This window comes from Hippoglossus hippoglossus, chromosome 11 (assembly GCF_009819705.1).
Source record: "Hippoglossus hippoglossus isolate fHipHip1 chromosome 11, fHipHip1.pri, whole genome shotgun sequence".
NCBI classification, from domain to species: Eukaryota; Metazoa; Chordata; class Actinopteri; order Pleuronectiformes; family Pleuronectidae; genus Hippoglossus; species Hippoglossus hippoglossus.
This window is the reverse complement of record NC_047161.1, coordinates 17893947-17917346: the sequence shown is the minus strand read 5'-3', so window position 1 is coordinate 17917346 and position 23400 is coordinate 17893947. Positions and strand designations below refer to the sequence as shown.

Below are 23400 nucleotides of genomic sequence, written 5' to 3'. Positions count from 1 at the left end.
CTTTTGGTTTTAGGGAGATGGGAAGATGTGTTTGTTGGCCACATTTGTAGAAGCCTTGAAAATGGGACAGACGAGTTGCGCCGCTGTGATCCAATCATTAAAATGCAGCCTCCAATGGATGTAGCCCCTGAAATGAGACAAAGCTAACATGTCTGCTGTGAGAAAGGTCTGTTGGAAACCTTTTTGTGGCCTCAGCGAAGAGTTGAGTGTGTATGTTACATGAATGTAGATAAAGGTACCATAATAATGTATGTCTGCTACTACTGACCAACATGTGAAAATGGATTTGGATTGAGTTAAATAAACATTTTTCTGGACAAATCTTGACGTTGTGTTAAATGAAAGTGTCTCTTGGAACTCACTGTGTTAAATCCCCTCGTCACTGGAGCATGTTGGCCTTTACAGGGAACACCACGCTTGTTAGCTTCATTGTCTTTAATTATAACAGACTTGATGCTGGCCTCCAGGCCAATAGAATATGGTGTAGTTTTCCAAACTATCTTTTCAACCACAGAAATATAACATATGATCTAATATTATGCTCTGCAACTGAATCATGGCCGAAGAACTCAAACTCAAAATGGAAATTAAGTTCTAACATATTGTGCTTGTTTTATGTGTTATTAAGGTGCTGCTGCATAATTTTGTGGATTTCATGTTAAATCTGAAGAATTTTGTCGGTTTATTCCTCCTGATCCTGATCTATAAACTTTAAATTTGACAAAAACAACTTTGATAGATCATAGATCTTGTGGTGTTTCATTCCGAGTTGTATTTGAACACCTTTAATGATAAAAAACAAGTTGTACAGTATTCTCGACTTTTATGTAATACACACGTTTACTGACACTGACACTTTACAGTTACATTCTTGCTTTTAAAAATCTTAAGTTTGTGCATTTCTTCACAAAGTATCTTGGGATAAAAGGTACAGTAGAGGCTCGTAAAAGGACAGAATCTACAACACATTTTCATACAGACACACATAATGTCGACAAACACTTTACTGATTACCTTGAAGGAGTTTTTTTTCCTGTCAGCACACAGAGAGGCCAAAGGACAAGCTTATATCTGTGGTTTTGAGTGAAGGACCTAATTATTATTATTATTAGCCTATTATTAATTAGTGCTGCTATTATTGCTGCTGTTATTACTTCATATAGTTAATCGTATTACACCTATAAATGTGAATAATACCATTATACCAACTAGTCCAACAGGTAGTTGAATACAAAAGTATATACAACTGTGTTTCTTAGCTAAGCCTATGGAGCCTATAATTATAATTATGTCTTATGTAAAAAAAAAAAACATATTAATAGCAATAGTAAAAATAATAGAATTGGTGCTGATGTTATTGCTGCTGTTGTCATTATTATATAATTATAATTGTTACACGTATAAGTGGGTATAATACAATTATGCCAGCCACTCCAACATGGGTTGAGTACAACAGTATATATGTTCCTGGCCCTTTTTATAATAATAATAATAATAATACGTCACTTTCATGATCTTGCGCATCTTCATAATCGTTTTTCTCTGGATTTCCAGAAAAAGATGTGTCTTTTATTTTGAAAGCGACTTAGCCACAGTTCTTTCCTCTCTCTGATCCACTGCTGTGGGAGGGCGCGCCTCTGTCGATCAGATACACAGATACAGGGAGGTGAGGAACAGGAGGAACCAAAGGAACCAGAGGAACCAAAGGAACCAGGAAGAACCAGGAGGAACCAGAAGAAACAATGGGCGTCAAGCTGTACTACACCACCGTTACTGCCTCACGGAAGGTGAGTGACGAGGAGACACCTGGATGTTTGTGTTCAGCTCCAGCAGCAGAGGCTAAGAGCTAAGAGTAGCAGCAGCTAACAGCAGAAGCTAGCAGCAGCAGCTAAGAGCAGCAGCTAACAGCAGAGCTAGCAGCAGCAGCTAACAGCAGAAGCTAGCAGCAGAAGCTAACACAGACGCACCTGAGTCCTGTCAGTACACACTTCCTGCTGAAACAGCGGCCTGTACAAGTCTCTGCCTGTCACAAGAGAAACGTCAGCACTTCTCTGTTGTAGACGTTCAGCCCGATTTCATTTAGCAGAACAAAAAGAAGCCAGGGTGCATTATCCCACTTCCTATATCTTTGTAGAGGGGATGTGTGTGTTTGTGCTTGGCTGTTCGCTTATTATAAATACTACTTAAAATATGGACTGTGTTATTCATTAAAGTGTCATTCTAGTACACAATGCTGGATCAGGAAAATCCAGCTCATGCGTCCGTTTCCTGTAGAGAAAACTGCACACCAAACCTAATCTGAAAAAGTGGCAGTTTAAGGTTGCCTTGCAAATGGTAAATATGAAGTGTAATGTACAAAGTTATAGTTGCACGCGCTTTAAATGCACCACAAAGTCATGTTTTATGAAATATTGTTAAACTTAGGTGAGGGGCACGGCTTCGACTCAGTCGGGCAGCATGTTCCATTTACTGTGGTTTGCTGTTAAAGTACACTGGGAACCATAATTTCTAATGTGTTGTGAAAGGAAGAGCAGACTAATGGATTATATATATAAGCCTAATTATTATATTATCATGGTGGCAACAGATTGGCAACAATCATCATAATGACATCAATAAAGTGAGGTTGTAAAAACAATACAACATGTCTTGTTGAAGTCATTTCAGCAGCAGCACTGCATGAGAACAGTGACTGTCCATGATGCGCTGGACCACATCTGCTTTCTATTAGGTGTGAGGAGGAACTCATGCAGTGGGAAAGTTTTGTGAAGGCATTTGTTTTTAACCCTCTCATATGCAATAGCTGAAGTGTATGTTTGTACATGTACATATATAAATATATATATGTGTGTGTGTTTATATATATATATATATATCGCATGTGTCAAACTTGTTTACATTTACTTCTATATGTGCGTGTGTGTTTATATACTGCAAGCTTTCCTTTTTTTTATTCCTAGTAGATCTCACCTGGAAGTCATGTTTCGAATGTAGTGACTCTCTTTTTATACATATTGTGTTTGCCGACTGCAGAACACACACAACTCCACACAGTTCACTGTTTATTTAACTGCTGAGTCTGAAAAAAGAAAAGCAATACCCCTTTTAACTTTCAAGAACGTGACTTTGACCTTACTAGGGTTTGTGGCCAACTAAACGTGAGATTGTGTGTTTCCAGTACGTTTTGTGCTTAGGTGTGGTCACATTTACAAACACCTCCACCCCCCAACTTCCTCAATTGCCCAGAATGATCACATGGTCTATTAATCACCACCGGCAGGCCCGAAAAAACCACTGTATATAAATACACTGCCTCAGAAAAGAGTTTAAATCATACGGTTAATGTTTTCCATCTGAAAAAAATGTGTGCATGTTCCTGCCCTTCAGCACCATGACAGCAATCAACCTTTTTTTGCTCTTCTTAGTTTTTAGATTTTTAGTAAATGAAAGCAGGTTTAGAAGGGCTGGTAAACATCTCCACAGTACGTGCATGTAAGGCTATGTTGTGGCTGAATAATTTCTAATTGTCACTGTTGCTTATTTTTTTTCTCTCAGGTTAAGTCTGAGCAGGCGGATGTGATCCGGATCCTTGACAGTAAAAGCATCAAGTACGAGCTCATCGACATCTCTGTGGGCGGGGAGCTGCGTGAGGAAATGAGAAGCAAAGCAGGGGACCCAGCAGCGGGCCCTCCCCAGCTTTTTAATGAGGACCAATACTGCGGGGTAAGGGATGCACACACACACACACACACACACACACACACACACACACACACACACAGACACACACACAGACACAGACACAGACACACACACACACACACACACACACGAGTGGATTCCTGTTCATGTTTCTGGTTGGATTCCTGACCCTAGCCTGTCGCCCATTGTCACCCGTGGAGACCCGTCGTGATCCATCAGGCTAGGATCGGACAAATATTTGGAATGATACTCTGGTTCAGGTTGGGTTCAGTCATGTTGGCTGGGCTGTCTATTTCATATTTTACACTGCATGTGCCTGAAATCGACAAAAACGTCGGACCTGGGGCTGTTTTGGACACCAAAAACAATACCTGTCTAGTTCAGGTCAGGCTCAGTTAGTCTTCGCTCAGATGGATTCGCACAGGAAATTGCTGTAATTTAACTGTTTTCAGGAAAAATCATAGACTGTATGTAAAGAGGGACTACGCAACAAGTTTGGTTAGTAGCAATAGGGATGGAGTCATGGCAGCGAGGTCCCGCTGATACATTAACTCAAATCAAATAACTAATTAAAGCCAAACCAACCAGAAACATGAACAGTTGAACATACATCGGTGTGATTAGACAGAAACCATCTTTGAGAAATATGTATATGACGTGTGCTTTGAAATTTTAATTTGGTCCATGTCCCATTATTCACATGGGAGAGGCTAGATTTATGACCCATGCTGCAGCCAGCCACCAGGTGGCCATGGAGACGCTCTGGTTTCACTTTTGGGGAGCTGTCATGTCGACCATTCTTATATATTTTCTATAATCTGGACATGTGTTTTAGTTCCCTATCAGATAGCAATCCCTAGCCACACCAGCACACAATGAAAATGCATATCACACTAACAATCATGTACACTGGGCATGTGTGTCCATGTAATCAGGAAGTAGATTGTCTATTTGCAGTAGGTTGCTTAGTTGCAGAAAAATACTATGACTACTATACTATAACAGTAATGGTGGAACAGTTACTGACACATTGCATTCTGTGCTGTAAAATGAGTTGTGACTGATTAGACACAATTGGGAAGAGAATGTGTGTGACATCGTTTCCACACATCTCTGTTTCTCTCTGTCCACACTGCAAAGAACCAGGAGTTTTCAAAATAAACCTAGGCCAGCGTTTCAAAACATGAAAACGTCAATTAAGACCTTGATCATCATTGATCGTCTTTGTGCCCAAAAATGTAATAACCATTATGAGTTGACTTGAAAGACATCTTGATACCAGTTGTTATCAGTGAGAAATTAAAATGCTTCTTGAGCAACTTCAATTTGTTTTTTTTTTGCCTGTTGTCAGACGATGCAGGTGAGAAGAGAATGTCTTTGTTTTCTCGTCTGCTCATTGACCCTCTTCCTCTCCACAGAACTATGAAATGCTGTCGGAGGCGGTGGAAGCAGACACAGTGGAACAGTTTCTGAAGATGGCGTGAGGAGGGTGAAGGGTAATTCTCCATCTTAACCCCAGCCACCCCCCACCCACCCACTCACCCTGTGCCCTGATGGCGACCCCTTATCCACCAGTGTCCACCCACTTTCTATGCCATAACGAAGAATGCCAAATATCTTGTATTCAGCAAATCAGAAGACACACATTCCCCTTACTGCACCATTAGACTCTAAAACAGTCTTAATCTCTTTTATTTCTACCTGTTGTTTTTTTATATCTGTTCTTCGTTTTGATTCCCTTCCTGTCTGACAGACCAGTGTTACTAAGTGCTCCTAGTCCACTAGGAGGCAATGGGGGTGTCTAGATGTGCAGTAATTAGGTCGACTAATCATGGTGTCGGCCACATGACCGCTGGAGATTAAACTAATCCACTGGATGACAACATTCAACCCAGAATCTTCCTGATCCTCTGCAGACCAAACACACATCATCACTCAGTCTTAAATACTTTTATTTTGTTTCTGTAGCCTTCAAGTTCCCATGTTGTACATGACTGCACACTACGTGCACTTCACATGGAAGCAAATGCAAACAGAAGTAGCAAGGACCGTGATGTCCTTAAACTCAATTAGTAATGAATTCCAGCAGCTAAATTATGCTTTTTTTTCTGGCGTTGATGCTGATTTTTGTTCAACAAATCTATGTTTAAATTTACTGAGCACTTGCATGCATGCTTTCCTTTAATGCTGGCTTGGGCATGCCTGATCCGTGGTGCTGGCGAGATTGTCATAACAACAAAAAACAATCACAGTCTCTTGCTCGGGACACAACATGTCTGGTGTTGTTGCTAACGTGACATGCTAGCCGTCCATGCAATGCTAAATGAAAATACAACCTGAGGAGCTCACACCGGATTCATCGGGTGCCTCCCTCTCTCCAGGCTCATTTTGACGGTTGATGTCGGGCTGCCCTGTATTTGTGTTAATGTGTGTTGATTGGCTAGCTCCTTCACTTGAGTATTTGTTTGAACACAACAACGCATGATGTCACCATATTCCAAGTAAATGGGCAGCGTTTCAGTTGAAGCTTCCCACAGGTATGTGTGAGTGCTCTGTCAATGTTTCTCATCATAATCCATCGTCTTCGATATCTAATGTCTTGTGCATTTCACTCCTTACAGTTACAAAGACTAACTTTACTTACAAGTGTTCCGTGCTTGCAATCTAATTTCTTTTTTCACCGGAACTCATTTGGACCAGTTTGCACGTTACTGGCACCAACTGTCTGTTTGAGTGCTGTGAAACTGACAGGAGTGTGTACTGCACGACAGACAAAACAGGGACCTATGTGTAAATATGTTGCTCCATCGTACCTGCAGAACTCCACAGGGTACCTTTTGATATAAGAATGGTTATTGGCTTTCAGTAATAAGTGCTGACTCAGGCTGTAGTCACCATTTAGTACAAAGAGGTCATAAATGTAAAAGAAAAAAGGTAATTTTTTTTTAACCATACACATATGTTCTTTCATAGGTTTATTCCAGTGTTACATAGTCGGGTTCAGGCTACGGCCCTGTTTCAAAAAAAATGTGGGATTTGGGGACTGAACCCGCTCCTTAGATATGTTATAATTGTGTCCAGTGAACCAAAAAACCAAAATCTATATTAGTTGTTTAACATTTCAGTAATAAGCTGCCCTATATTCAGACCCATTTGAACAGGATGACACCTTTTGCAGGTGATTACTCACTGGGATTAGCATTTAGCTGACATCTTCTATGTTTTCCATAATTTTACTGTAGAACTTGAAAGCTCCATTTCACCATGTTGGCGACTGACGGAGCGAAAAGACGCCACAGGTTTAGAAAGGAGCATTTCACAGGGAGGTTGGACTGAAAAGATGTGAATTATCTTGCTTTCAACTTCGTAGCTTTGTTCCTTCCTCTTTTTATTTACTTTGGTTACAGTTCCACTTAATGTTCTGGGCGTGAAGATGCAGTTATGTGACTATGCACCCGAACCCTTCCTCATTCTGAACCGAAATAAAGTCAAAGCTGTGTTTAGATTGACCTGACTCAGTCTTACCAGCCTTAGGGAACACTCATCACATGGGAAAAATTAAGGCTTCACTTATTTGTGCTTTTTATGCGTTTGTGTTTATTCATTTGATTGATCTCATTTGAAATATTATTTTATGTATTTGTCTTTTTTTTTTTTTTTTTGTAATCGAGAAAATGTTTTCCTTCTCTTACTCCTAACACCTGTCAAACCCCTCCATGTTGTCATGATGGTGTTGTCAAGGTTTAGGATCCCCAGTAATGGCAGCCTACACACAAACGTTGTACACTGTTTTGTAAGTCGATGGTTGTGGACGTTTGCCTGTTATTGGTGTGTTCACTATGAATCATGTTTTAGACATTCCATGTCTCTCTCTGAGCTCCTGCTTCGCTTTTGGACCAATATCTCTTGGCCAAAAAAAGAACAAATTAGGGAATAAAATGCTGTTGTCTTCCAAGAAGATTGTGAAAAGGGATGTATGGGTTAAAGAAAAATAAATTGGAGTTGAATCTACCTGTCTTGGTATTTTTATTTCTTTGTGGATCCCAACTAAAACTTCTAATGTGTAATTTGCTATTCAGTGTCCCCACTTCACTGAGGAATTTTACAAGATGGTGTGGAGGTGTCTCTCCACCGACAGGGTTGTCATTTCTAATTTGCAAGTTAGTGGAAGATGTTGATTGCCAATACAGTCACATGGACGACGTCTTCCTAATTTGATCTGCTGTCACTACATTTGTAGAAACTGCATACGAGCAACATATTTTCACAAAATGATTGTCAGTATGTTGTTTATAATGATGAAATAAAACATCAAGTTTGTATGTGCTGAACTTTTAGTCTAAAGTTAAATGCTAAAAAATTGATTAATATTAATATGACTAATATAAAGTCATTAATTTCCTACATTGAATTATATTCAAAATGTTAAATGCATCAATAGAAAATTATTACATTATGAATGTAAAGAAATAAATAATATGAATAATTATTCATAATAAATAATATGAGCTGCATTCAAATTGACAGTTTATGCACACTTGTTGCTCGAGGTCTGCGTGAGATGCAGTACCTCTTGTCTCCTTTGAGTAGAGCAGATGTTTCTCTGCAGCAGAATAAAAACACGAAGAAGAAATTAAAGAGGAAATAAGAGATCCTGTTTACAAAATAAAACCCCAAAAGAAATTATTATCATCACTACTGTGGTAATAAAAAAGTGCCTATATGAATAAAAATACAATTTGAGAGGATTTTTTTTGCCGTCTATTCAATTCCATACTTTATCCTGTAGTAAATAATTAAGTGGAATTACATTTGCATCTTCCTGTTAGTCTCACTTAGAGTAAATGTTGTTTATACCCATACTACCAATATTTTGGTTGTGAAGACGGATTTTTTCATACATTAGTTTTGGATCCAAAATAAAAAATATGGTAACTAGGAAAAAAAGCGACAAGATGTAACAGAACTAGAAACATGCCTGTATTCTATCACTTTTCTTGATATAAGTTGATATGAACTATAGGGACACTGCCATGGAGCAAAAATGATCCAAATAAACTAATGATTGAAAACAATAAATCAATATCGCTTCGCATTGAGAGACGATCGAGTCTCGCGATGGTTTTATTTGGAAAATGCTGACCGGAAGCGTTGCTGTTATTGCACTGTTGTTAAACACTGGGTTAAAGCAGGAAACTGTGAGATTTGACAGGAGACTGCGAACAGGTAACGTGACTTAACCTTTTAACTGAGCTGGTGGAAGTTCACGTGACTGAGCTGAGCTGTGCGATAGAAACACGTCTATTCCCGACAGCGTTGTTTCTGCGGGACTGTCACTAACTGTTAATCTACAGCTCAGCTAGCTAAGCTAAGCTATGTGACACTCCAGTGTTATCAGACACGTTAGCCACTTGACATCATGTAAAACGAGCCCAGCGCGTGCTAATGAATGGAGGAGCTCTGTTTTGCTTCGTAAAACATTTCTTTCACATGTTGTTTATAGTTGTAACCACTGTGATAATGTCGCCAGGTGCCACTGTTAGCTGCTAATGCTAGCTGTCAGAGACAGTAAGCACATGCTGCTCTGCTTTTCTGCAAATGCAACTATAAACAAAGAAAAGCTTTGGGACTGTTTCCGGAGAGTCCGGTTCCCCACCAGGTTTACACCAGACACTCAGGAGCAGCACTTTTTCATTCAAACGTCAGAGACTCACACTGCTCACTAACACAGAGGATGCTTGTGTGTCCCAGCTGGGTTTTCACTTCAAGATGTCCTCGAGTCCTCTATTAAATAAAGTGTGATTTCTCTGAAAGTGCAAAACATACATTATCTTGTCTGTTGCATGTTCATGCTGTTAGTGTTGGTTTCTCCTTGTTTTTTGAGAGACCTGCTGCTGCCTCTCAGATGTTTGCCTCCAGCCAAATACATTCGAGGTGAACAGGGTTTGTGTCTAAAAACGAACTGCAGCCTCTCCTCTGTGGAACAGTGCCCTGGTTATTCAACCTTATTTGTGTTGTAAACAACTTTTATTGACACTTTTTTCTTTTGAGGAAATGTAAAAAAACTTGAATAACACTCACTAAAACGCATACCTCCACCAAGACCCAACCGTCTCCTCAAATTAATTTTTTTCATCAAGATCTCTGTATTATTTCTTTAGAAACTCACAAAATTTGTGGGAATATGTCCAATCTCGCAATATCAAAGCTCTTGGATCAGCCCCCTGATTCAGATCTGCGGCAAAGTTTAATGGCTTCTTCCCTGACCCAAACTGAGTCCCTCACCAACTTCCATGGTACTCCGTCCAGTAGTCCAGCAAAATCCTGCAAACTATCAAACAAAGATTAAGTAAGATTTGCTCACTGGTATTATTTATTTATTGATACAACTTGCTGCTACCTGTCCATTGCACTTTTGTATATATTTTGTATATGCTGGTGTGTGTATGTACCTTTGATGATTTTGTCAGAAGGCAAATCTAACCTATTCATGGATAGATCTATCGATTGATTGATCGATCGCAGATGAAAGCATAACCTTCTTGGCGAGGAGATAAGTTGCAGATGTTTGGAAGTCAGTCCATAAGCTCTGTTTTTAAAAGTGTTTGTGTTTCTGTCCCCATGCAGCCACATGTGAAGATGAGCGTTCCGGACTACATGCAGTGTGCTGAGGACCACCAGACCGTGCTGGTGGTGGTTCAGCCAGTTGGCATCGTACCTGAGGACCAGTTCTTCAAGATCTACAAGCGCATTGCCAGCGTGAGCCAGGTCAGCGTCAGGGACTCGCAGCGCCTCCTCTACATCCGCTACCGCCACCACTACCTGCCCGAAAACAACGAATGGGGGGATTTCCAGACGCACCGCAAGGTGGTGGGCCTCATCTCCATCACCACCTGTGACTCGGCAAAGGAGTGGCCCCAGACTTCTGATCGCTTCCACGGCCAGAAGGAAGTGTACAGCTCCACGCTGTACGACTCCAGGTTGCTTGTGTTTGGGCTGCAGGGAGAGATTGCAGAGCAGCAGCGCACAGATGTGGCCTTCTACCCTGACTTCGATGACTGCTCCGATGTGGAGAAGAGAGTGGAGGATTTTGTGGAGTCGATATTCATAGTCCTGGAGTCCAAGCGGCTTGACCGGGCCACAGACAAGTCCGGTGATAAGATCCCTCTGCTGTGTGTGCCCTTTGAAAAGAAGGACTTTGTGGGTTTGGACACAGATAGCAGGTGAGTTGTTCTCCTCTCTGCATCCTGACCCCTTTTCAAAAAGCACGTTCACATGTAGGAGCAGGTGGAGGAGTGCTTGAATGTTCACATCAGTTAGTAAATGTGATATGCTGCATTATTTGGAAGTTTTTCTTGTGTGTCTGTATCAGTGTCAAGTTGCTTGTTATATGTTGGCCTCGCCAGCTCGGAAATTCTTCTCTCAAAAATCTGATTTTTGTTGCATTCATTTTTCTTTGTTCACCTTGGTTTATGTGTCTTTCTTCTTGTTTTTCTTTCAAACTGTCCTGTGAGTTTATTGTTGGGTGTGAAAAGGTGAGATGTTAGATTCATAAGTTTAGTGAACCCATCCCTTTCCCATCAGCTTCAGCTCTGCCCTGAGACAAACAGCCGTACTCGTGCGCTGTCGTGCATTTTGCTCATGACTCTGAGCCAAACTCATCGCTCCTCCGCAGGTTTCAGTTTATGCACAAACCTTTTTCAGCAACCAACTCAATAATCTTGGATGCTGGAAATTAACAGTTAAACACTGGCTGGTTTTGGAAAGTTAATAATTTAAGTTAATATATTGAAACAATATGCATTCCCTTGCAACTTCAAAAGGTGAACATGAACAATCTCATTCATACTGTTTACATTTTGTTGTTGCATTGGACTGCAGCATATTTGATGTTTCCTATCAACTCATCTTTGTAAATGAGGTGGGACTAAATGACTTAAGCCTCACTATATAATGTCGACCAGGTCAACACCACTGCAACCTACAACCTCAATAATAAACACAGTCAAATCTATACTAAACCTTGTAACCTTTGTAAGGATAAAACTAATGGCTGACCTGTTGTATTGGATTGCATTAGATATTATAGGTGTTCCTAATAAAGTGGCCACTGAGTATAAAGTTTATTCATAAGTAATTAGGCCTCAATGTTGACAGTGATGTTGATTACTTTTCTCTGCATTTTGCTTTTTATGCAAAATTCACTGAAACCACTGGACTCACTGAAACTACCCACTATGCTCAACCTTATTGTTTAAAACTGCATTTGTGATTTAAAAGCAGTTAAAAAAAAAAGACTAATATTTATATTGTGAAACAGGAAATACCCTGGCATGGTTTAGTAAAGGAGGAGCTGATAGTTTGGACTCGCTGGCCACAGTTTGGCTGAGGCGTGTGTGCGTCAGGACTCAGGAGGTTTGGTTTGGAACGGCAGCAGTTTGGGAGATGGTATGTCTGACTGCTGAAGCTGGAGTGAGACACTGGCCACATGGATCATTAATGAGTATACATCATGTTCCAGTGGCAAAGATAGCACTGCACCTACTCATAAAGGCCGAGGGAATTAAATTAGTTAAAAACTAGTTAGTTGTTCAGACGTAGCCTTCCCAGCATTAGTATGAATTTTGAATCTGGCAGATGTATGATATAGATTCACCGAGAATGGATGTTTATGTAGATTATATATCCCTGCTTTTCGATTATACAGCCAACAGAAATATTTTCCGTGGCTCCATTTCACTGTGACTCCGATCACCAACTGATTCACGTTATTCTTTTCTCATGACCTTCCCAGTCTTCTACAAAGCTCACATATCTTTCACAATGGGATCGTACTTTTCCTCAAAACACTTAAATCCCCCCTGTGACCCTGTGAATCTGCTCAGTCCTGAGTGTTTTCATGTTATTGTGTGTCGGCTCATTCTCTGTCCTCGTTCTGCTGCTCTCCTTTGCTTGTGCTTCCTCGCCCCACACATTCCCTCTGTAGCTGACTGATAAGATTCACTTTAAGTCTCCAGTCCTGGCAACCTGCTAACGTAAGAATGGACAATCGTAGAATTGCAGAGCTGTTTTTATAAGAAGGAAATCTTCAGTATATATATGCGTGCTATTCAATAAGTCAAACCACTTTATTCACCCTGCTGTTGTCTGAAAAGAAGTCTTTCTCTTTCCTGCTGCTTTCCCCCAGGCATTATAAGAAGCGTTGCCAGGGACGGATGAGGAAGCATGTCGGGGACCTGTGCCTCCAGGCGGGCATGCTGCAGGACGCCCTGGTCCACTACCACATGGCTGTGGAGCTGCTCAGAGGGGTTAATGACTTCCTCTGGCTGGGTGGTAAGTCTGGCGGATGGGGAGACCACAGCCTGTTTATTTGCTGATGTTGATGTGTTATAGTGTGATATGTTCTATGGGGCCACATAGCAGCACTGTTGGCTGATGTGTCTGTAATTTGTTTCAGATGGAGTCTGACCAATACTGGACTTTTGAGGCCAGAACTATAATTGACACTTGAGAGTTTTTATGCCTGGCTGGAGGCATTATGTTTTCGGGTTGTCTGTACATCCGTCTGTTATTCCACATGTCTGTGCGTCCATCGGTCAGTACCATTCTCATGAACACAATATATCAAGAACGCCTTGTGGGAACTTCTTCAAATTTGGAACAAATCGTCACTTGTTTTGTTACATTAACACATACAACACTTTCATTTTAATGCTGCAAATTCTGGTCACTTATCATCCAATCTAGTCTCTGGTGGTAATATTAAGGTGTAGACAGTGGATGTCTGGGCCAAGACTCAGTGTTTTGCGTTTACTGTACAATGTTTAAAGTCTGACTAGTTTCTTTTATCACACAAGTCAAACGTTTCTCCACACAAAAGACACACAATGATGCTTTCTGTAAGTGTTCTTGGTCCAGGCGTCAATCTGGCTAAGCCCTAATAACAGCTATCTGCATATGAATGCAGATAAAAAGCTGATAGCCGATGAATTCCTGTCTATGTGTTCTGACTCTTTCACTCTCCACTCGGACTGTTTACCAGTGGGCAACCAAAGCCTGCTCAAGCATGATTGGTCTGTAGTAGAAACGGAAACCCAAAGGCTTCCTGCCCCAAAATCTTGTCCCTCGCTACAGATTCTACATATTCCCATTCAGAATGTGTACTTAGAGATTACTTTATCCTCTGATACACTGATACAGATTTATTTGTTTATAAGACAACAATAACCAATAGCCGTGCTTATATACTGGTCAGACTGTGGTTTTCGGATCAATACATTTCCAGTGTTTGTGTCTGCACTTTCCATCTAACTGTCTGTTTTTAATTTGCTCTGATCCAACCTGATATGCAGTGACTGCAACAGTAGTTTGCTTTGTTGTTGAAGAAAACAATAAGCAGTGCAAACATCTGGATCCCAGAGATCCCTTCAGACACTCTTGAAGGAGTAAGATCTAGAAAACAAAAATGTAAAGAACAAAAAAACGTTTTTATTTTACTGATGTGTTTTTCGTCTGCAGCTGCGTTGGAGGGTTTGTGCTCGGCGTCTGTTATATTCCACTACCCTGGAGGCACAGCAGGGAAGAAAGCAGGACGCAAGCCAAGTGTCTCTCAGCCAGCAGATGCCGGCAAACGCCACAGACCAGGTGAGCACACTGCTCTGTGAGCAGACTGATGGAAACAGAGGAGTGGATGGGACGACTGCTAAAAGGCTGTTTTCTGTGACGGAGTCAGAGTGTCACTGCTAACTGTCAACTCCAACGATACTAAACTTTGCTCTGCTAAGCTGCTTCAGAGACGTCGGCTACAGAAACTGCAAAAGCTTCTCTAATTAACCCTGATGATGCTAATTCAACTTTATTCAAATTGATCTGTGTTTAATCTCTATTAATAACATGGTGTTTTATTAACACTGTCTTGTGTATGAATTTAGCATGAATGTATGTATGTGTGCATGTGTGTGTTTATATATGTAATGTTTGTTACTAATGATGATAATTTTTCAATCATTTAGTTAGTATATTTAAAATCTTGCACTGATTTGCAAAGCTATGAAATAATGAAAAGCGAACAAATATTTGTTCTAGAAATCCAAACTTTTTTTGCCAATTTTTCTTCAAAAAGTACTTAAATGTACTTATAAATACTTATAAATATATGTCAAATTGTCATTTTGACCCAAGTTAATTAATTGCACAAGAAATGACTCTCATTCAAATTTTAAATAACAAATGATCATTTTAAATATATATTTTTTAGTTTTTAATTTGAGTACAAATTGGTTTTGGTGATTTAAATTGCATGCTGAGAGTTATCAATGCTCATGAGTAGCAGCAGCAGCAGCAGCAGCAGCAGCAGCCACAGCGCAGACTAACACTGCTAACGTTGCGCCTTGCGTCATGGAGTCAATCTGCATTCTTTTTCTTTGTCTGTAGGCGCTCAGGAGGTCCTCATTGACCCAGGTATAGTATATCTAACATCGCTCTCGTAGACAACACTGCCCGTTTGCTTGTGCTCCCATTAACCCTCTGTTTTTTTTGTCATCGTACATCGTCACAATCTTTATTTTGAAAATCAGCTGATGTTTTTTTGACAGGTTACTGTTCTCCTGTGTTGATTTAAAATCACCGTTTTGATTCTCATGCCCCCACTGTTTCTCACAACCACAGTTTTGGTGTCCAGTATCACATGACTACCTGATCGAAGACCAAACCTTTTCTCCCAGTTCCACCTCCACGCTTAATATATTGAGACCCCATTATTCTAACAACTCACATTTTACTTTTGATTATCACACAAAAATCACTTAACCATATCAAACAAATGTTATTAGAATATTTACCTCTTAAAAACCCAAGTTTAAATGTCTGTAGAAGTACCAGCGGGTGTGAGTCTATTAGCAGTGGAGCACACATTGATTTCTTACTTGATAAATGCTTACTGTTGCTCAACCTCTCACTATCATAGCCTAGAAAAATAAATCAAATAATGTATTTATATTCTGTCACTTCACTGTCTCAAAACCTGTACTTTATCCAGTTCTGTGCAAATATTGGAGTGCTTTCTTTTCGTCATGTTTAATGAGCAATTTGGCCAAGAAACGGTGCAACACAGCATCTCATTATTCACACGTTTGTCATAGCGAGAGCACCACAGGGCTTCTGGGCACAGACCCGTCGGTGACTTACTCTCAATCGCTATATGTAGTCCAAGCAGATTTGGCCAAGAGATGCACCTTCCAATTGCTTTTTAAACATTTGAGGTGTGAGTGTAACTCTGACTGAGACTCCAAAGGCCTCAGAATATTCATGATATCACTTATTACTGGTGTAAGGGAGTGTGGTTCAACATTTGAACGCTGTATATCTGGCTCTTCTTTACTGTAAAACATGTGTCGATATACATGTGGCGGTGGTCATGTCATGCCTTTCCAGTATTTACGGTTCCCCTTCTTCCTGTTGTCAATCCTGTCATTTCATTTCCTTTTCTAATAGAACAGATTGATGGATGTTCCTTCCAGCGTCTTTCTAATCATATTCCAACCTGTTTTGGGTGTAGGTGCCCTCACAGCCAATGGCATTAGTGCAGACACCAGCGCTGAGATTGGACGAACGAAGAACTGCCTGAGTCAGGAGGACATCATCGAGAAATACAAAGAGGCCATCTCCTACTATGGAAAGGTACCGCCCACAACCTTCCAAACCGTTAAATCAAACACTAATATATAATACATTGTAGGGTTAGCTAGCTCAGTACATCAGTCATATCTCAGTGTGTCCAAATTCTCATTTAATGTTTGAACGACTGTTGATAATGCTTTCAATAGGTTAAGGTCTGTTGTAAGTATTTTAAATTTATATATATATATATATATATATATATATATGTGTCAGCTAGGTTGTTTATTGTCTCAAAAGTGGCAATTGTTTCGTAAAAAACAACAAAACAATTGAATGAATCAGTGATTTTTAATTGGTTAATCCATCCATTTTATGCCCCATACCCAGTTCCAGGTCCATTTAATTAATTATATTATTATTATTATTTATAGTGTGTATATATATAATGATAAATAACTATTGATCATACTATCCCTCCTATGTTTACATTAATGTCATATATTGGATAGCATGAGTGTGAAACAGCTATTCATACATTCTATGTGTTTCTGTCTATCTGAGGACACAGAATACCTGATGACGATAATAATATTGTTTATACATGTAAAGATTTCCACCTTCAGTTGATTGGTTTTGGTCTTTTAAATGATCCATAACAAAAATATAAAAAAATTATAATTATAAACTCTGCAGGAGCCACAAACTTAGAGACATACATTCACTCTTAAAGGGATAGTTCACTTAAAAAATGAAAATTCACTCTTTATCTACTTAACGCAATGTCGATGGAGGGGTGGGTGAAATGTTTGAGTCCACAAAACACTTCTGGAGTCTCAGAAGCAAACTTTGCAGCAGCAGAATCCGATGCAATTGAAGTAAATATTGGCCGAGACTTCAGACGTAATTATACACAACAGAAAAAACCACAAGCCCAGACATTTACATTCGGGTCGAAACAAGGTCATTGGAACTGTGTTTTAAGCCTAAAAGTCCACAGGAAGTGGATAAGCTAGCGGACTTAGCTACACGATGGTGTGTCCAAGGGTCCGTGAAAGCACCTCGTAGGAAGATATCAGCGGACTTTTAGGCTTCTGTTGTTTTATTACCCGGTCAATAGTTACTTCAATTGTATTGGATTCGGCTGTTACAAAGTTTGTCTCTGAGACTCCAGAAGTGTTTTGTGGTCTCAAACACCTCACCCACCCCTCCATCGGCATAGTGGTGAGTAGGTAGTGAGTGAAGTTTCATTTTTCAGTGAACTATCCCTTTAACTCTGGAGCAGCAAGCTGTGATCAGCAGACATCAGAGATCTACTGGTGATTTTTGGCTGCTGTAGCTCTCTGATGTCGCTGTGCGTCCTGTGGCGTTGGTTGACACCATCGCACCTGACGATCCAGTGCTTTAAAAATAAACAAAACAATCTTGAATCTTAAGACATGGTCATATGTGGCAGTATTTATGATCAGGTTGCTTTCGTACTAAGCCACCACTCAAGGGCAGAGATGTGGCTACAAATCCATCCAGTAGTATTCATCCCTCTCACCAGGGGGCAGTATTTGATCTGGTTTGATGGAGTTTGAAGGCAGTTACAACAGTGTTAGCAGCATTGGACCAGTATATTCTGAAGGCAGCTGTTTATTACTGAAAGATACATGGGAACAAGAATTACAAATGAGCAGAAGAGCATATGCAATATCTGGAAATCAGTCAGTGATGATAAGCTGCTAAAAAGCAGACGAATTAGTAAGTGTGATGTGTCTTTTCGTGGCATAATATATACGTAGTGACTGCTGTTCTTGTACAAAGTCACAAAGAATAGCATTAAAGTATCGCCATAGCTTAGGGAAAACTGAATAGGCTCATTATGGTCCCACACTATTCATAAGCAGTGTGTGCTTTATCTTCATTATTATAATTGCCTTTTTGCACTGACCTCCCTCAGCCCTTTTACCTGTAACTAGTTTATTCAGAATTAAATTAGGTCTCAACACATAGCCATTCAGATATTAATTGAATTTTAATGAGATTTGAAGTGGAGGGAAGTTGAGGGACGGCGTGATAAAAAAAAAAAAAAAAAGCGCTTTGGCATGACTAGTAGACTCGGCAGCGGTGGCTCGGGTTTTCAGCGGCTGGGAATCCCTGAAAAACGAGCGGAGCCCCAGGGGACCGGGGTTATCGCGCTTGTTTGTCATCCCTGTGTGCGCAGCGACTGATGAGGGCGGTCATATGTTAATAAAGAAACACTCCCTCTGATTATAAGGTGGGTTGCAGAAGTCACGGTGACCCTCTTTGAGTAATTATCTCCCCTCCACCGCCCCCTGCCCCTCCTGTTATCTCCCACAGTATAAGAACTCAGGCGTGATCGAGCTGGAGGCCTGCGTGAAAGCGGTGCGGGTGCTTGCCATTCAGAAGAGGGCGAGAGAGGCCTCAGAGTTCCTGCAGAACGCTGTTTACATCAACCTGGGACAGGTATGCTATCTGACTGAAAAATCACAAGCTTTTCCAGCTACACGGGGTGATTCATACGTCCACAGGGAGTCCACAGTAGAGTGTAGTGCAGCTGATTCAGTGTGGCTGTAGGGTATCTTACTATTAACAGAAAGGGCCACTAACACAGAACTGACCATTACCATTTTTATAGTTTTATCTTTAGTCATAGCTCTTTATCATTAAAGCTGTACATTCCCTTTTATCTCGTTTTCCCCTTAAGTGATAAATGTCTTCTTGCTTTATGTGACCACTGCAGCCAACAGAATCTCCTCCAGGTTTGCACTTTAACTAAAGTAGTTGCCTCTTTTTCTCAGATTTTAAATCTCAATATACAGAACTTATTAAATAATTATATTTTGATGGTTCAGACCAGAGACCAAAGCATCTGGATCACGGCCTGGTGGCTGGCTGCAGTGTGAGTCCTAACTCCTGCCTCCTCCATGTTAATGGATGGGACATGGGTCAAAAAAGTCAAAGTACACATCAAATATAATTTCCTTAAAGATGATCTCTGTTATTCACGTTCTTATTACACACATTGTTCGATGATTTATTTTTCTGGGAAGTTTGGTTTTAATTACTTATTTGATGCTATGAAAATGGGGTGAAACTTCATGAGCTGAGACTGACTCCTGATTGGTAGAGGCCAAGTATCGACAGGACCTTGCTACCGTGGCTCCATCCCTAAATCTGGAATGGGCAGATTCTGGCATAAAATGTGCGTTCGTATCCGGAGTATTTTGGCTTCATTTCTGGATAGTGGGAAGAAGTGGAGATGTGTCGTCCATCTTTATATACAACCTATGGTGCAGACAAATTTGAATATATTTAAAAATATTCTTCATTAACTAACTATATTGTAATATAATATAGTAAACTGTGTAAAATGTATTTTACAAAAAATATAAATAACTTATGTAAATCTTTTCTGAAATAAGATTTACTGCTCCTCCATTATTGAAAAATTCAGTCCATCTACGTATGTTAACATTTTTTAAAAAAGTTTTCGCTGCTGGACCCAAAATGTTTTCTACTGCACTGAAAAGAAAATCCATTCTCATTGATGTGCGCTGAAGGTTTGAAGTTTCTACATCATGCTCGTGTACCAGGATTATGGCCCAAACAAAGACAAGCTCCTCTCATACAAACACATCTTGAACTCAGACGGCAGAGAAACTTTCCTGCTTCAGCAGCTGAATGTGAAAACAGCCTTGTAGTGTCAAACTTTGCTCATACACCACTCTGCACAGCAAATTCAAGCCAAGTAACAATAATAAAAAAAAAATTTTTTTAAATGTATAATGTGGTTTAGTTTAACGCCAATTCTGTTACTTCAGTTATCGGAGGAGGAGAAGATCCAGCGTTACAGCATCCTGTCCGAGCTCTACGAACTCATTGGTTTCCATCGCAAGTCAGCGTTTTTCAAGCGTGTTGCAGCGATGCAGTGCGTGGCTCCCACCATCCCCGAGCCTGGCTGGAGGGCCTGCTACAAGCTGCTGCTGGAGACTTTGCCTGGATACAGCCTTTCACTTGACCCCAAGGATTTCAGCAAAGGTAGGCCTGGACACTTGGAGGGAGTAGAATAAACTATTTGGGGGATTATTTAAAACTTTAGAGAAATAAAAGGTTCATATTCTTTCTCATGAAAGTGTTTTTTGCATTGTATGAGAATGGTTTCTTGGTTTGTTTGTTCCTGACGCATAATCTCCAAGCGATTCTTATTCATATTGGGTACAGTGTGTTTCATGGCTGCAGTTTAAGCAGTTTCCAAACATGAGGAGGTACACAGAATTGTGTTCTGACTCTCTCCGGAGTTTGCCTTTCACTCATGAACAGCGCAGCATGACATTCTTTGACACGTTCACAGCAACTCAGAAATCTCCGTAGTGTCCAGGCGAAGGGTGGCGCAGGAGGAGGAGGAGGCAGGATGCAATGTATGGATTTGGCTGCGGACATCACTTGCTTTTGTTTACAGCACATCAAAACTGGTGTCGGCTCTTATCTCTTGAGTTCTTCATCCCTGTCTGCTACGTGTCTTCTACGTGCATTTTTTCTTTTTGTTTTTTTCAATTGTTGTGTCCGTCACGTGTAAGAAACATCATCAACATGCCCACTCGCTCGTGGTGAATCCTGCAGAGGATCTACTGCTGTGTTCTCACATCGGCTTATTGTGACATTCTATTGAGTTTTTACGAGGAGGCAGAAAGTTCGCAGAAAGTTCGCAGAAAGCCTGGAGCCTCTCACTCGGACATTTGTGTTATCACATAAGGCCCCTAGAGAATGCCAGTGCATGTCTGAAAGCAGCTCTAGAAACAATCATTATCTTATATATTTTGTTATTATATGATTCTACTCTACAAAATGCATACACTCAAATTAGGTAACAAAGAATTTATACACATTTTAAATTTGGAACTGGAGAGTATTTGATGTTTTTGCTTGATAATTGACTTAAACTAGAGTTAGTGATTATGCATCTTGCGTGTTAGAGACGTCTTTGGGAAAAAAGAGAAACCACTGCACATAAACATCTACATAATGTGTTTCCTACCAACAGGTGTTTCATTGGTACTGTAAAATACATCCAATGGAAGAACATACACAGTATTTTCAAAGTGAAATGTAAACAAGGAGAAAGCAACAGTTATACGTATAAATTGAATTACAAAATCATAAAAGAGGCAATGATAAAGTATGTACACAGTATATATATATATTGCTTGAAAAAGTACACTGGGGTCTGTGAGAAAGACTTTTGGACCTCTAAGGTATGTTTAGTTTTTTGTTGAAGCTTCTATAATTGGCCGTATGAGTAAACCCTGCTTCTTATAGCAAATTAATCAAATTTTGAAGCTGTGCCAAAATAATTCAATAAACCTGGAACTATTGTTCTTTGTGTGATGTAAATTAGAGCAATAAATCAGATTCAAGGTCCGAACTCGAGCAGAGGGTCTAACATATATAGCAAACAACATCTGCATATTCAACAAGGGCAATAAAGAAGAAGAATCAGTCTGAGGAAAAAACAGACAAACTGAGAGATTGAACTCATCCTATCATAGTTGGATTCATTCATTATTGTCAAAGGGTCACGAGTCAAGTAGTGCAGATTTTGTGTCGGTGAGTAAATCTCAGTGGGTTGTTCTTTTTCAAAAGGAAAGCAGTGGGTGGCAGCGGTGTAAACACATATTTGATGGATACACGAGCTTCATTCCACCTCAAGCTTTGTGGTCTTTTTAAGAGTGCTCCTTCAGCTTCAGTTCTGCATTCAAGCCACCACTTTACTCCAAAGAGAGCCACAGCTGAGACCTGACCCGAGCTTCTGTAGACTCTTTGGTAAGGTCCTCATCAGAAGCCTCTCGGTTCGACAGACTCTTGACCCTGGCTCATTGCAACCACGCGGCATTGGCAACACAAAAGACAGCGCTCGCAGTGAATGGAGAAAAAAAAAGCTCAGGGACGTCCATATTTCCTCTTTTTATTTCGGTATTCAAGGGACACTGGGAGATAATCTTTCTTTGATAAACTGTATATCTTTGGCCTTGTTTCCTTTGTAAACTCATTAAATACAAGCTGCAGGTTTTTGTAGGGAAAATGGTTGCACTTAAACTGAAAGGTTGATTTAAATGATGTCTGGGAGACATTACACCAATAGCACTTACTCAAGCTCGAACCTGATATATTAGATATCTGTCATTTAGTGCTATTATGATTTTCCCATCATACAAAAAGTAAAAATTACTATGTAGATAATAAATCTGTTGGTAGTTTCTGCTTGAGATTTTAATGTCATAAACTAAGGATGTGGAGGACCTGATCAAGTTGCATTATGGGTAGTGAAACATGCAGGGTTTTTGGGAAGTGTTGACTAAGGGTTCTGTTTCTTGGCCTCTTAACAGTATATTTTATTCCCAAACAAGACATTAATTTTACCCACAGGCGCAACAATGAGTTCATTTCAGCTTCTGTAACCAACAGATAATGTTCAGTTTTAACTCATTTGTATAGGAAACTGATGCTAAATCATTATTCTAAGTGCTGTTTTTGTGGTTTCTTGCTGAACTTTTAGCAAAGCTATTAATTTGAAGAAGTGATGATTTTATTTTATTTAATACAAGAAACATTTTCAAGGCACGGCTGAGAGTTATTTTTAAACCAAAGTACTTTTAACAGGCTAAAGCGTGAATGTCATCAAGGGAGTTAACAGTGTAGCTTGATTCTAACCCATTAAGGGCTTTTTATATGAGGAGGACGACCATAAAATCAATTGTAAATGTTACAGGAAGCGGGTGCAGAGAAAACTGGACTAATGTTCTCTCACCTGCTGTTGATCATTTGATTTGTTAGACGTAAGACAACAACAATTTCCAACGCTCCCATCCCGTTAATAGATTTTTGCCACTTTTTAAAGTCAACATTTCAGATTTTTATCACAGACATTGGGGGACACTTCACCTCTAATTTCTTATTCAACTAGAATTGCACTCAGTAGAGTGCATCACACTGCCAAGGCCCAACAGTGCCTTTTAATTTAGTCAAGCAGCACCAAATTGCACACACTCACAGATATTATTCCCCCTGGTATGTTTT

At 40.0% G+C, this 23400-nt stretch overlaps 2 protein-coding genes and 1 long non-coding RNA gene across 4 annotated transcripts in view; all 3 read left to right on the top strand.

The window, feature by feature from the left end:
* The first annotated feature begins 1616 nt into the window (after positions 1-1616).
* sh3bgrl3 (SH3 domain binding glutamate-rich protein like 3) lies at positions 1617-5735 on the top strand. The gene is made up of 3 exons (XM_034599384.1): positions 1617-1787; positions 3556-3723; positions 5121-5735. The coding sequence occupies exons 1-3, from the start codon at positions 1743-1745 to the stop codon at positions 5184-5186; spliced, it is 279 nt and encodes a 92-aa protein (XP_034455275.1). The 5' UTR covers positions 1617-1742; the 3' UTR covers positions 5187-5735.
* A 320-nt stretch (positions 5736-6055) lies between these two features.
* Positions 6056-7713, top strand: LOC117770223. The gene is made up of 2 exons (XR_004615361.1): positions 6056-6636; positions 6676-7713. It is a non-coding gene; the product is annotated as an uncharacterized LOC117770223 (long non-coding RNA).
* Positions 7714-8844: 1131 nt separating this feature from the next.
* trappc9 (trafficking protein particle complex 9) overlaps positions 8845-23400 on the top strand; it is a 212507-nt gene continuing 197951 nt past the window's right edge. Inside the window, exons 1-8 of one of the 2 annotated variants that reach the window (XM_034599380.1) lie at positions 8845-8928; positions 10330-10925; positions 12890-13035; positions 14221-14346; positions 15136-15162; positions 16259-16380; positions 18664-18789; positions 20148-20364. In XM_034599380.1, the coding sequence (XP_034455271.1) occupies positions 10342-10925; positions 12890-13035; positions 14221-14346; positions 15136-15162; positions 16259-16380; positions 18664-18789; positions 20148-20364 (1348 nt within the window). In that variant the 5' untranslated portion in view covers positions 8845-8928; positions 10330-10341. The remainder of the gene's footprint in view (positions 8929-10329; positions 10926-12889; positions 13036-14220; positions 14347-15135; positions 15163-16258; positions 16381-18663; positions 18790-20147; positions 20365-23400) is intronic. The other variant, XM_034599381.1, reaches the window with a different exon arrangement.